This window comes from Colossoma macropomum, unplaced genomic scaffold (assembly GCF_904425465.1).
Source record: "Colossoma macropomum unplaced genomic scaffold, Colossoma_macropomum, whole genome shotgun sequence".
Taxonomy (NCBI): Eukaryota; Metazoa; Chordata; class Actinopteri; order Characiformes; family Serrasalmidae; genus Colossoma; species Colossoma macropomum.
The window spans coordinates 17926938-17940820 of record NW_023494784.1 but is presented as its reverse complement, the minus strand read 5'-3'; the positions used below and the strand labels follow the sequence as shown (position 1 = coordinate 17940820).

General features: G+C 38.7%; 2 protein-coding genes across 5 annotated transcripts in view; one reads left to right on the top strand and one right to left on the bottom strand.

The window, feature by feature from the left end:
- The window catches only part of kdm6a (lysine (K)-specific demethylase 6A), a 73739-nt gene extending 70279 nt beyond the window's left edge, over nucleotides 1-3460 (top strand). For all 4 annotated transcript variants that reach the window (XM_036583823.1, XM_036583663.1, XM_036583745.1 and 1 more), the window contains 4 exons: nucleotides 174-315; nucleotides 581-707; nucleotides 2627-2797; nucleotides 2927-3460. In XM_036583823.1, the coding sequence (XP_036439716.1) occupies nucleotides 174-315; nucleotides 581-707; nucleotides 2627-2797; nucleotides 2927-2956 (470 nt within the window). In that variant the 3' untranslated portion in view covers nucleotides 2957-3460. The remainder of the gene's footprint in view (nucleotides 1-173; nucleotides 316-580; nucleotides 708-2626; nucleotides 2798-2926) is intronic.
- A 152-nt stretch (nucleotides 3461-3612) lies between these two features.
- Nucleotides 3613-13582, bottom strand: dipk2b (divergent protein kinase domain 2B). Its single transcript, XM_036583868.1, has 5 exons — nucleotides 13264-13582; nucleotides 12260-12524; nucleotides 10517-10690; nucleotides 8007-8295; nucleotides 3613-4548 (listed from the first exon to the last, which is right to left on the bottom strand). Exons 1-5 carry the CDS (start codon nucleotides 13485-13487, stop codon nucleotides 4202-4204), a joined length of 1299 nt encoding a protein of 432 aa, XP_036439761.1. The 5' UTR covers nucleotides 13488-13582; the 3' UTR covers nucleotides 3613-4201.
- Between the last annotated feature and the right edge of the window lie 301 nt (nucleotides 13583-13883).

Genomic DNA, 13883 nt, shown 5'->3' with positions numbered 1-13883 from the left:
GAACTTTGTGTATAATAAAAATAGAATGTGCAAAGCCTTAGACAAGCTTACTTTTGGTATATGTTTTACCATTAACATTAAAGGAGCCATAAAATCATATAGGTGGACATCAGTCATATTGATTCATTTATGCTTTTGGTCTTTAAAAAGTCATACCCTCCTTCTCACCTCAGCCCATCAGTATAAGTTGGCAGTGGAGCGCTATGAGTGGAACAAACTCCAAAGTGTCAAATCCATCGTTCCCATGATTCACCTCTCCTGGAACCTGGCCCGAAACATCAAAGTGTCAGACCACAAGCTCTTTGAGATGATCAAGTGAGTCAGCCTGGCAGAGGGCCATAACATATCCTTAGCATCACACCCATGATTAGCATCTCGGAGTCATTCCTTTTTTGTTTTGTAGTGAAAGAATTAAGTATAAGAAGTATTTAAAGTGTATAAAAGTATTTACTTCATGACCAAAGTCTTTGAAGACTCACTTTTGCATGATGCTCACCCTACCAGACTGTAGAAAGTGCTAAATATAAGCAGCTTGTAAAGAGTGCTCTGATTGTGTCAATGCTTTTCTCTGTGGTCATAGGTACAGCTTGTTGAGGACACTGAAGCAGTGTCAGATGCTGAGGGAGGCTCTGATAGCTGCAGGGAAGGAGCTGGTGTGGCACGGGAGGACCAAGGACGAGCCAGCACATTATTGTAGCATTTGTGAGGTATGGTGCAGGTCTCAAAACGCAGTCTAGAGAACTGTGCTTGAGTAAAGTTTTAAAACAAATGTTACTGTTTAGGGATTGTTAGTATGACTATATTATTATCATCATAAATCATGTCACTGTATACTTTTCTGAGCATATCATAAATAGTCAGTACAATGCTGATCAGCTGAAAAGAGAGCATAATTAGACCTGCTTGATATGACTTAATTCAGTGCAGTATGTGAAACGTTAAAAAAAAAAAGCTATAAAAATTATAAACATTAAATAACAAATCATTGTGTTTTTAATAGTATTTAATAGTATTTTTACTATTTTAAAGCACTACTGGTGCTTTCCCTCTGTTCCAACTTATCAAACCTGAGAAAAACTAAATATCATGATGCATATTGCATATCGTAAAAATATCTAAGTATCTGGTTTATTTATTTGGCCATGTTGTCCCCCCCTTAGTTCAAGTTCTAAAATTTAATTGACTGAGCCACATGCAAAGCCATTATAAAATACTTGATATATACAAGATCCTTCAAAAGTCTTATAAAGCCTTAAAATAGAGCCTTAAATTCAAGTCTTAAAGTGTCTGAATTTTTTTTTTTTTACCTTTAGAGGTACTACATTTTAGGTATGTCTATTCCCAGCATATTTTAATGGATCATGTATTGGCTAAAATAAACCTGATCCAGTTGAAATCCTTCGGGGCAGTTCGGAGTAGCAGAATAAAGTTAAATACATTGAAAAGGCTCTGTAAGAATTGTGTTACGTCGAAGCATAAATCTATTTTTAAGCCAATTGGTTTGAATAAAATAGTCATTAATGCCCAAGGTATTTGATTGTGTCCTTTGTTGTGCTGTGGAAATGGTGTTATCTTTGCTGTGTTGAGTTCTCAAAATGGTATTGAAAAGTAATTAATTTGATTTTAAACACTGCAGCAACCCTGACATACATATCCACATCAGCTGAGTTCTATATTAATGCAGAAACATATAAAACAATTGTGCTGTTAGCTGTTAATGATGTAATCTCATTGGTGCTGTGCATCAAGCGCAAAACCAGCCCTCAACCACTCCAGGGTAAATTCACTGTAATACATGGCTTTTCATCAGTAATTGTTATTGTATTTCTTTATCCCAGCTTGGCAAGTGGTAATAAGAATACTGTTCTTAGAGCTCACTAAAAACAGACTAATTTTGGCCGTTTCATGTAATTTGACCAGTTAAATTAGCCAGTATTTTTGTAACATCCTCGTAAAGAATTTTCTGAAATAATAGTAATAGACCCAATATATTAGGAGTTATTTACTTTCAGGTTGGCCCTTTAATGGTTGGACTTCAATTCCTGTCTCCGTTTCTATAGTGAGATTGTGAAAGTTGGTCTTCTTGGGTTTATCAGTAACAGAGTAGACTGCAGTGCAGTTTCGTTCTTAAACCGAGTCTAAATTTACAGAAGGAAAATATTAGGATATATTTGTACGATCATACATACAGGTTTGATCACCCCCAGTCAAATGACATGTTTTGTTGATTTTCTAAGTGGACACATCCTCTACAGGGAATAAACTTAAAAACGGCATTTTTCTGTGCACCATTTCTAGTGCACGATTTATATTTAGTTGCCGAATTTAACATTGTGGAGGGGTAGGAAATATGTGTATAAAATGTGTGTATTTTTCACATTTTACATTTTCAGTTTTTCTTTTTGTTATAACTTCATTCAGTTACTGTTTATTTGCTGAATTTAACAAAGCGTGCAGAAATGTATTTTCTAGAGGATGTTAACTTATTTTTACTTAGAAAATCACTAAAAATTACTAAAAAAATCATTTGACTATGGTTGCCCCAAACTTTTGCATACGACTGTATGTGAGGCCTTGTTTTTCTGCTTGGTTTTGCTTCATTTTTGTTTTATCATTCCATCTGCAGGTTGAGGTTTTTAACCTGCTGTTTGTCACCAGTGAGAGCAATTCGCGGAAGACGTATGTGGTGCACTGTCAAGACTGCGCGCGCCGAGGCAGCCCTAACCTCGACAACTTTGTCGTTTTGGAGCAGTATAAGATAGAGGACCTCACACACGTCTACGACCAGTTCACACTGGTGAGTCAGCCTTCAGCTTTCTCAGTCATTCAAATATTCTGCCAGGCCTGTCCTGCCTTTTATGATGAGGTGACTCATTCTGCTCTTAAGTAATGTATTCTGTTTGTTCTTTTGCTCTTGTCTTGACAGGCCTCTCCTCTGCCATCCTCCACGTCTTGACATTAACATTAACAGTTCTGAGGATCACCCTCTGGAACGCAACATAACCCTTTCTGATATTCAGGAAAAGTGACCCAGTTCCACACCACTGGTTTCTGTAGCAAATCCCACAAAGGCTGCTGGCTCCAAGCTGTTTGTCTATGCAACCCTGCCAAGTACGGAGAGTGGACCCCGCTGGACAGGAGGGGGCGCTGCTTCATTTCTGTTCTGACTGTTTCGGCTGGCTCAGCACCACTCCTTACAGGAAAATACACAAACTATAAACAAGAAGTGGACAAATTAGTAATGTAATTGTGTATATATCACAACTGGCAAAAATCACTCAGACTACTGATGTGTCTATTTCCGTTTCTTTTCTCTTTCTTTTTTCTTTTTTTTCTTTTGTTGTACTCTTTCATGTATGAGCTGATACATGACTATATTTCCTTCTCATTTTCCACTAAATGAGTACTAGCATAGCTGGTCTTTCTTAGGAAAATCTCTTTGGGCAAAAGAACTGAAACATGGAGAATTATAATGTGAAGGTAATATATTTTTTTTAACAGTTTATATGTTTGTCCTTTGTTTTTTTATTTCAAATAGTAAGAAAAAAGAAACAGCCAAGTCACAAAGAAAGATGGGTTGCACATAGCTAAGGAGTAAACTTTAATTTGTGATTTATGTTTCTAATCTTGTAAATTTACACTATTTATAAATGCATATTTATTGCTTGAAAATAATTGTTGATGGAATGCTGTTATTTTTTTTCCAAGAGTACCTGCCATTAAATTTTATGGAGCAATGTCGTACTGAACATGTCTCTTTTTGTTTTTTATGTATAAATAAAACCGCCTAGTAAGCATTGTACAGAAAATACAAAGATTCTTTTATTGTTTGGTGGTTTTTGAGTCATTAAAGAGTCATACCTGAAATGGCCGTTTCTAAATAGTTTCCATAATTGTCCCCTGATTTTATGCCTCATTAAAACTATGTACCGTTCATATATTTCGATTGAGACTGTGTCTCACATATCCTGTGTGCTATAAAGACCTTTCCTGGAATTGAGGCAGTGACCAACAGGAGTCTCCCTCTCCTTTGCATAGACATGATTGAGTTGTACTCCAAGTGCAAAGCGCGATTGCAAATGATTTGAATTGATGAGGTTGCAGTCTTTGGTTTGAAGAACGTGCAACATCTAGGTTCTTTTAGGTGGCCGTTAACGTCCATCTTTAATCCGTTATTTCTGTTTACATTGTTGTCGCTTCTCTAGAACTTGTCGCTGTACTTGCACTCAGGATATCTGTATCCATAATCATTACTGCACGGTCTTAAGGCCTGTAGTGTGTCTTGCAGTGTTTGGACAGCCTTAAATATCCTTTGGTCTGACTGTGAGTGGTCTGCACAGACAGCCAGCTCTGTGATGGCCTTTTTGGGCAGGCCAGCTGATTGCACATCTGCAAGGGAGAGCAGCTTAGGGAGGACGTGTCTGCAGAGCAGAGTGAAACTCTGAGAGGAGCGAACACGTTCACAGGGAAGAGTCTGCTGACAGGAGCTGCCCAGACAAGAGAAGACATCACTATGGTTGGCCTGTGAGTTTCCTTCCGTGTGGAATCCTGTGGAAGGTATTTGGCTGTTACATTGTAATTCATAATCAGCTCACTGAACTGCAGGCTTAATTATTCAGTTATTGATCTCAAAACTTCATTGAACCATTAATTCCCATATTTAAAATTTTACATTTCCTCTGGTCCATATGTTCTCTGGACAATGCTTTAGTTTAAGTAACACCTATTGAGGGAATCCTCTTTAAGGTCCTATTTGTTCAATAAAGCACAAATTAGACACATAAATGATTTATTCACCATGCACTAAGCTTTATTTTTTTATGAGCTGGATAGGTATGTAATTAGATTTTTGTATTTGAATAATAATTACATTGGTAATAATATACAACATGTTAAGAGATTACCATGCAAATTATTAAGCATGTAATCGTCTAAATTTACAAGTAACTAGTGTTTAATTGGCAGAATTTTATTCCTGTGTGTTTTATATAGCAACAGGAAACTTTGGAGCTTATTGAATTAGAGCTAATAAAGGTTCAAAAGTTGCTAATGTTTTATAACATGTTCCATATTCTGAAGTTTAAGCCTACTTCAACAACTTTATGTGAAAAAACTGTAGTCTTGTATGGAAGACTTTTCGGTGTTTAATGCAATAGGAACTGAATTTGTGAAGAAAATTGAGTCTTTGACAATGTATTTAGTGCTTTTTAGCCTCTAATTAGTGATGACAAAAACTGCTTTAGGATATGGAACACATCATGAAGTAGCCTATTAGTGACTTACTAAACTCATTAACAGTATAATTATACTCTTAAACCATACATGTCTAGGCTTTATGGAATAAATAACAAGACCTTAATAACCCAACGTGTTCCCGTTGTCTGAGCTTGCCTAAGCACAAATCTGAAGACGTTTCTCAAATCGATCAACCCATGTGGCTAAAAAGTTAGTTTTTTAATCACTTAATTTACATTACACACTTAAAAATGATGGCTGTTCAAGGGTTCTTTAGTAAGACAAATGGTTCTAAATGGAACCATGAACACTTAAAGAACCTTTTGCATAATTAAAGGGTTCTTTGCATTGTGAAAGAGTTCTTCAGATTGATGGAGAATGTGTTGCTTGACATCGTAACAGTAGAAAAATCCTTTTTGGTGTTATATAGAACCATATATAACACATTCTCCATTAAGCTGAAGAACGCTTTCTTGATGCAAAGAGTCATGCAAAGGGTTCTTGGTTGAGTGTTCATGGTTCTTTATAGAACCATTTTTTTTTTCTAAAGAACGCTTGGAGAACCATAATTTTTAAAGTTCCTATATACAACCTTTTGGTCACATGGGACTTCTAAATCTGGTAACGCTTCAGTGTAGGAGGACACTATAATGCCCTTGTAAAGCCCTTATTAAGCCTTAGCCAAGCCAGTAACTGCTAATTAACTGTAACTGCTTTATTAAGCAGGAACTAGAGTGAACTGAGCATTTCCCAGTGCACCTTTGCATATTATATATATATATATATATATATATATATATATATATATATATATATATATATATATATATATATATATATATAAAAAAGAGGAGAACTACAAGGTAGTTTAAGTATTTTGGAAAATTTTCACACTTACATGAAAGGGTTCCATTAAAAATTGAAGGTAATTAAATGAATGAAAGTTATAAAAATACAATAAAATAGTTATTAAACATAGGATTTTTAAATAAAAAGTGTGTTGTAACAGATACTTTTCCAAGCCTTTCCAATCTGTAAACCATTTGTCTCATGCATTTATTTCTAAATACAAAAGCACAGCAGATCCAGCAGGCTACTCATTAGTGTGTAAATGTCAGGAGCAGAGGCTGTGTGGGAGAATTCAGAGTTCGTCTTGATCTGAACCGCCACACAGATTACACTGTTCTATCATTAAAATTACAAGCATGACTGCAATTGGTGCACTGTGCCAGTGCAGCCTTTATGGGGAAACAACAGAAACCCTAAGCCACTGTGCTTGTAAGTAACACAAACACCCGACACTGGCCTTGTCCCCTGATGCTTTTATTCATTAGCTTATTTGTGAGCTGTGACTGAACTAAACATACTCGCTCGAAACTGAGCTTTAATTCAAAGCACATACAAAAGCTTTGGCAGGTTTCTAAGTCCCCATCGGCAGTATAAAAATGAGAAACGAGTACAAGATAGCAGTTCCAAACTGCTCTGTAGGCTCCCTCTGCTTTACACACATGCCATAGTCAGATTTAAATTGCACCTACTTAGAGAGATCTCATTAAGCATGTTTTCCCTCACCAGATTCAGATTTAGTCAAAGAACACTGTTTTCTGCCTTCTGAATTCAGCTCCAGGAATTCAACTCCTAGAAGGCATCTTTTCGAAGCTAACAACTTTCTTCTGTTTTATGTATAGCTGGATTTAACTGTAATTTTGTCTTTATTCTCTCCTAAAATGTACCATGGAAGACGAAGATTCAGTAAATATCAGAATAAAAAAGAAATCCAGCAATTGTTCAAATTTTCAAAATATTTTAGATGTAAACAATGTCATTCAGACTGCTTTGGTTTGAGCATTCTAGAGAAACTTCAAAAGTCACAATGGTTACAACATGGGATGGGAACCAGATGCCTGAAGCATTAAATGACTTTAGAAGCTACATCATCTATTAGACAAAACGATTACAGATACATCGCATGCAGGTTTTGGCCTGAAACTTACAAAAAAAATATGGTTCTTCAAGGGCTCTTTAGTAAAGACAGTGGGTCTGTATAGAACAATGACCACTCAACGAACCACTTGCATGATTAAATGGTTTTGTGTATGGTGAAATGGTTCTTCAGATAGATTGAGAATATGTTATATATGGATCTATATTGCACCAAAAAGGGTTCTTCTATTGTTACAAGCTTGGCAACTTAACAATAGAAGACCCCTTTTTGGTGCTATGTACAATCCTTTTCAAAAAGGTTCTATATAGAGCCATATACAACACATTCTCCATCAGTCTGAAGAATGAGTTCACAATGCAAAGGACCCTTTGAACACGTAAGTAGTTGTTTGAGTGTTCATGATTCTATGTTGAGCCATTGTCTTTGTTAAAGAGCCTTCTTCTTTAAGGGTGTATTTGAAAGGCGTTCCTATCACTACCATGTAAATGAATCTAGGTTTCTCTATAATGCACTATTTCAAATCAAACCAATCAGAATTACTTTAAATCTCAATGATTGGATTGCAGAAATTTAGAAAAATCTGTGTAAATTTGCCTTTAACCCACATTCAGACCACAATTTTATGACCGAGTCACTGATCTGAATCTCTGATGTGCTTATCTAACCATATTAAGATGAGAATATATGCAAATCTAATTCACATTCAGAACAATTAGATTTTAGCTCCAACATTTTCTTTAACTAAACCATGCAGATCAGCTTTAGTTGCATTCGCTTCTCATTACTCATGTCAGCTCGGTTAAACTATCGCTTTAAAAAGCCTCACCCTCCTGCAGGTCGATGATTCCAATGGTGCTGGCATCCGTGATGAGAAGCCTGCCGTCCTCCACGGTGCCGAACATGTCTTCTGAAGCCGTGGTGTAGTAGAGGTTGAAGCGGAGGCTGTTGGAGGCCAGGCTCTGGGTGATGCGGAGGAGTTGGTAGGCTGCGTCCGCCCGCTGTGCCAGCGGTGATGAGTACAGCTTCTTCAAGGGCCTGGAGCCTGCCCACACCATCAGCCTGCCACAAGAGCCGTGATAGCGGGGGAAGGGCCAGCCCTCCGTGCCTGGAAACATCTACGAGAGCAGAGGTGAGTCAGGGGGGAAAACAGGATGCATGGGAGGCCTGGAGGAAGCTGATTTTATGTGCTGGCTGTTTGTTCTGGTTCACAAAGAACAACTCAACAAGTATATTGAGTCAGAGTTTATATGGTAATAAAGGTTTCAGAGTGTCGTTGTTCCTCTGTTGAAATATGCAATGTATCTGATGGAATATACTGTATGGACAAAAGTATTGGGACACACCTCTTAATTATTGAATTATTATTGAAGGTTTTTCATTCCGTCCCATTGCCACAGGTGTATAAAATCAAGCACCTAGCCATGCAGTCTGCCTTTACAAACATTTGTGAAAGAATTGGTCGTTCTAAAAAGCTCACTGAATTCGAGTGTGGTACTGTAATAGGATGCCACCGTTGCAACAAGTCAGTTCGCAAAATTTCTTCCCTCCCAATCAACTGTAAGTGGTATTATTGAAAAGCAGAAGCGTTTTGGCATCACAGCAACTCAGCCACGAAGTGTCAGACCATGTAAAGTCGCAAACACTCTGCTGAGTCAATAACTGCATTTAACATGCAGTTAACATCAGCTCAAAAACTGTGCACCGGGAGCTTCATGGCATGGGTTTCCATGCCTGAACAGCTGCATGCAAGCCCTACATCACCAAGCACAATGCCAAGTGTCGGATGGAGTGGTATAAAGCACGCTGCCACTGTTCTCTGGAGCAGTGGAAACATATTCTGTGGAGTAACAAACGATGCTGCTCTATCTGGCAGTCTGATGGACGAGTCTAATTTTAGCGAATGCCAGAAGAACATCACCTGTCTGACTGCATTGTGCCAACTGTAAGGTTTGGTGGAGGAGGGATAATGCCTATGGGGCTGTTTTTCAGGGGTTGGCCTAGACCCCTTAGTTCCAGTGAAGGAAAATTTTAATGATTCAACATACAAAGGCATTTAGGACAATTCTATGCTTCCAACTTTGTGGCAACAGTTTGGGGAAGGCCCTTTTCTGTTCCAGCATGACTGCGCCCCAGTGCACAAAGCAAGGTCCATAAAGTCATTTTTGGGTGAGGGGGTTCCCACAGACAAACTCCAAAAACTTGTAGAAAGCTTCCCAGAGAGTGGAAGCTATTATAGCTGCAAAGGGGGACAAGCTCCATATTAATGCCTTTAAATGGGATTTAAAATGGGATGTCATAAAAGCTCCTGTAGGTGTCCCAATACTTTTGTCCATAGAGTGTATATTTCAGTGGAAAGTATTTTTAATCATTTAGTCATGTCCAATTCCACCCACTACCAAGCTTTCCTCCAATCACACAATACTACCAGGGTGAAGGCTAGCACATGGTTCCTCTGAGTAATGTAAAGCGCGACTGCATCTTTTTAAACTGCCGCTAACATCATTACTGGACAGTTCAGCACTCATATGATATTAAAAATATCTGAGTGGATTTCCATTCTGCTAGCAGAATAATCGCTAGGGCCATTTGGCTACTTGCACTGATTCTAGAGATGGCACGAAATACTTTTTTCTTCCCAATACCAATTTTGAAATCTTGAGTTTTGGCTGATATTGGTACTGTATTTCTCTTTTAAAAACTACTTAAAACTCAAAATGAGCTTTTTAAATTGAATCATTCATAAGAGCATCTAAAAGTGGACAATCATGCTCAAACTATTCAAGTACTCTACTATCTCATAGGAAGAAATACACAGATAGCATCACACAATGTCAGTGTATACTGTTTCAGGATAGATTTGTTACAGGATTTGATAGGAGTGATTCTTTTTTCCTCCGTTACCCAATCCAGCATTTTCTACTAATATCGTCCTGATACAGATACTCATCAATATGCCAATTGATCTCTAATTGACTCCACACACTCTGTTCTGACTTCAGCTTTTTATATTATTTTCTGTTTTAAAAAGTTATGAATATGTATGAATATGTACCTCTTCTCTTGGGAAAATGAACATAGTGGACCTGTAAAAATCATTCAAGGTACGCAACTGGACCTTAAAGACCATTGCTGTATCTTTGAGGGTACATCTGCATTGTTTGTACCTCTACAGTTGCCTTTTTTCTGAGTGTACTTATAGATATGCTGTATGTGTTAATGAATTGATAGGGCCTGAAAATAGAGTGTATTGCTCTAATTTGTCTATTTGCTGCAGAGGTATTCAATTCTGGTCTGAGAGAGGAATATAACATCAAGTGGGTTGACACTGCTGTATACCTGTAATATAAGAGGCTGTTGATTGACAGCCAGGGTGTAGAGAAGGCGGAGTCTGTCCTTAGGGGTGAAGTGCTTCATCTGCACGCTGCCCACATCGGCCACCTCAAAATAGCGGCGCACGATACGGTCCAGCAGCCTCTGAGATGGACAGCGCAGCATTGGAGGGGCCAGACCCTGCAGACAGACGTTAAGATATGAAGCAGTGGACAAGCTTTTCAAAACTATTCAGAGCAGCTCTCCATGTAAAACACAGGCGTAATTTCTAGGGAGGATTGAGGGGTTACAACCCTGCCAGTAATTACAACTCACTCATGTTTCCCTCCACCACCCCCAATAATTAATTATGATAATAGTTATTTGGTAATAAACAAAATGACAAAAATGTTGATTTTACTCATAAAATCTGTCACATCAAAACCCTGTCCATCAAAAACCATCTCCAAAGTATTAACTTTACAGGAGAAGGAAAAAACAGGAAAAAAACATTAACTTTGAATGGAAATTAATGGAATAAGATTTGTTTTGAAGTAATATTGGGGCATTTCTGTTTCTTTAACCATCATGAATTTTTGACGCAATGTAAAGAGCAGCTCGCAAACAAAAAAGACACTTATATTGACAGTTACAGTATAATAAAATGTTTCCATAAGTAAAGTTATTAGTATTACTAATACTGATATAACAAATACTGATTAAAATATTTGGCTTGGCCCCTTTCCTGTTTTTAAAGCTCCCTCCCTTTGATATGTTTAACACAGATTTAGAAAGGTCACTGGATCAAAAAAAAACAAACAAAACAAAAAAAAAACAAACAAAGTGTTTAGTGTGCAGTAGCCTACACTTCAAGAGACTGTGTAGACCAGGCATGTCAAACTAGGAAACTTCCAGGCCAAAGTACTGCAGATATTAGCATTTACCCTCATCTAACACTCTGAATTCAGTTCATGAAGGCTTTGCTAATTAGCTGATAAGCTGAATCAGGTGTGTTTAATGAGGCAGTGTGCTGAAGTTTGCAGTGTTTTGGCCCACAAGGACTGAAGCTTGACACATGTGGTGCAGACCAGGGATCTCCAACCCTGGTTCTGGAGAGCTACTTTCCTACAGAGTTTAGTTCTTACCTGTATCCGATAAGCTGCCCCGACCCTTACTTAACTCTAATACATGATCCAGCCAATCAGGGACTTGGGAAGAGGTTGATTAGCTGGAGCAGGTGTGGCAAATTGTGAGGAGACCTTGGCTCTGCAGGAAGGTAGCTCTCCAGGACCAGGGTTGGAGACCACTGGTGTAGATTTTTTCCAGATCACTCACACTCTAATGTTACCTAATGTTATTTGTGGTTGTGGAAGTTAATAGTTGAAATTAAAGTAGCTTTAAATCTAGCTGATGTGACTGTCTGTGTTTTTTTTTTTCCTCAAATATCCCGTTCATAAAGTGACTGGCTTGGAAAAATTGACTGTGGTAAAACTTATGTAATTGTTAATATACCCTATTATATCATAGAGAAGAGGGCTGGTTCTCTAATTCTTATGAGGAGATATTTTTGCGTATTTCCAAAAGCTGAATACTATTTGCTGTTTCTTTTCTGTGGCTGCATGACCTCCAGATCCCCATAGAACTGAAGCTCCTATTCAACCCCTCTTAAAGTAAAAAGAAAACATGAGTTTAAAAGACTGGAGCTGAAGCTGCTGTAACCAAAGCCTGTATATTGAGGTTAATAGCGCTGTGCTTAGGGCAGAGACACACCTGCACCATGCTGGGCAGCAGCAGATTGGAGTGTGTCCAGTTCTGGAAGCGCTGTGTAGCTCTCAGAACAGCCTCAATGCTGCAGGATTTCCTTTTGCCTGCTGACTTGCAAATGCTTTTGTCAGCCAAGTCATGCAGGTGGGGGGACACCAGGCGGGACAGCACCACAGGCCTCCAGCTCTCCGAGTCATCCGTGTAGTTCCCTTCATAGAATGTCCTGTTGGCTGAGGCTAGATCCTGCTGAGAGGACAGCCACCTTTCAAATCTGGTGCAAAAACAAATAAAGTTCCCATTAGAGTTTCCATTCCTTAAATGAATTCAGAACTGTTATGTTTTACTCTCTTTTTAATCAAATGTCATGTCATTGTCTCTAACTATTGCACAAACAAACTTATCTTAAGGAAGAAGATAGTTTACTTAGCAATCAGTGGCAATCTGGTTGGGTGGAAACTATCTGTGGTTGATCTATGATTATGATGAGCAGTATGCCTTCAGTTCTGGGAATCATTGGTTGCACTACCCCCTCTGAAATACGGTACTGTTGTTTTAAACATAAACTTTGGCTAAGAAAAACTGCAGATTACCCACATTTCACGTCCTCAACTAAAAGCACCCGACACACCATTGTTTACTGTATGAAAGGGTTACTACGTCCACCCCAGAACCCAAACCTCAACATCATTAAAGTTCATGAGAAGCACCAAAGACTGAACTTTGGAGAAGTTTTCAAGAAACATGGAAAACTAACTTCAGATTTCTTTGAAAAAGTCTCACAAAAAAGAATTGAAGCCATGATAAAGGCAAAGATTGGGCATGTAAAATGCATGCCATTATGTTTAGTTGTTGAGACTTCTGTGTAATTTCCTGCTAGATATGTTTTCTGCTTTTTTCGTGGCAAAAAAGAACTTGTACCGAATGTCCATTTTGACTGGAAGTTAAATAAATAAAGTGTCCTCAACTGAATTCACCCAACATGCCACTGTTTACTATATCAAAACTCTTACCTTATTTGCTCTTTTAAAAACTTCTTGCATATGGAGGTGCCCACACAGGCATTGCATTTATCCAAACCCAGGAAGCGTCTTCCGAAGCTGTAGGATTTGGCCTCTGGTGCAAAAGAAGGGTTTGAGGCCACCAGAGGCAGTGCAAAGCAGAGAAGCCAAACATTCAGCCGTGGCCCTGACAGCCCTTCTGCGGCCTGCCTGGGCTCTAGCCCCCTCACTGCCATCTCAGCATGGCTAAAAGACCTCCAGGAGCTTGGGGAACCAACAGCCCAGTAAACAGGTTAGCCTCTTAAGGCTGTGGGTGTTATACTGAGCAAATAATATCATCGCAACCCCTGCTGCAGAATGCCACACCTCCACAGGAAACCCATGGAGGATACAGATAACCACTGTTGTCATGGAGACTCTTCCTTTCCCTGCTTGAATGGACGGTGGCCTTCCAGAACTGCGTGTGACCCGCCCTGAACACGGCTCCACTTCTGTACACTGCACACAAAGGAGGGGTGTCAGTGGGTTCTCAAGTTTTCAAACAAAGGAGTCAGCTCTGTGGAGAAGTAATGTACATGCTGTTTAGTGCAAGAAGGCAGCTGTAGTGAAAAAATAAATAATGACAAAAAAGT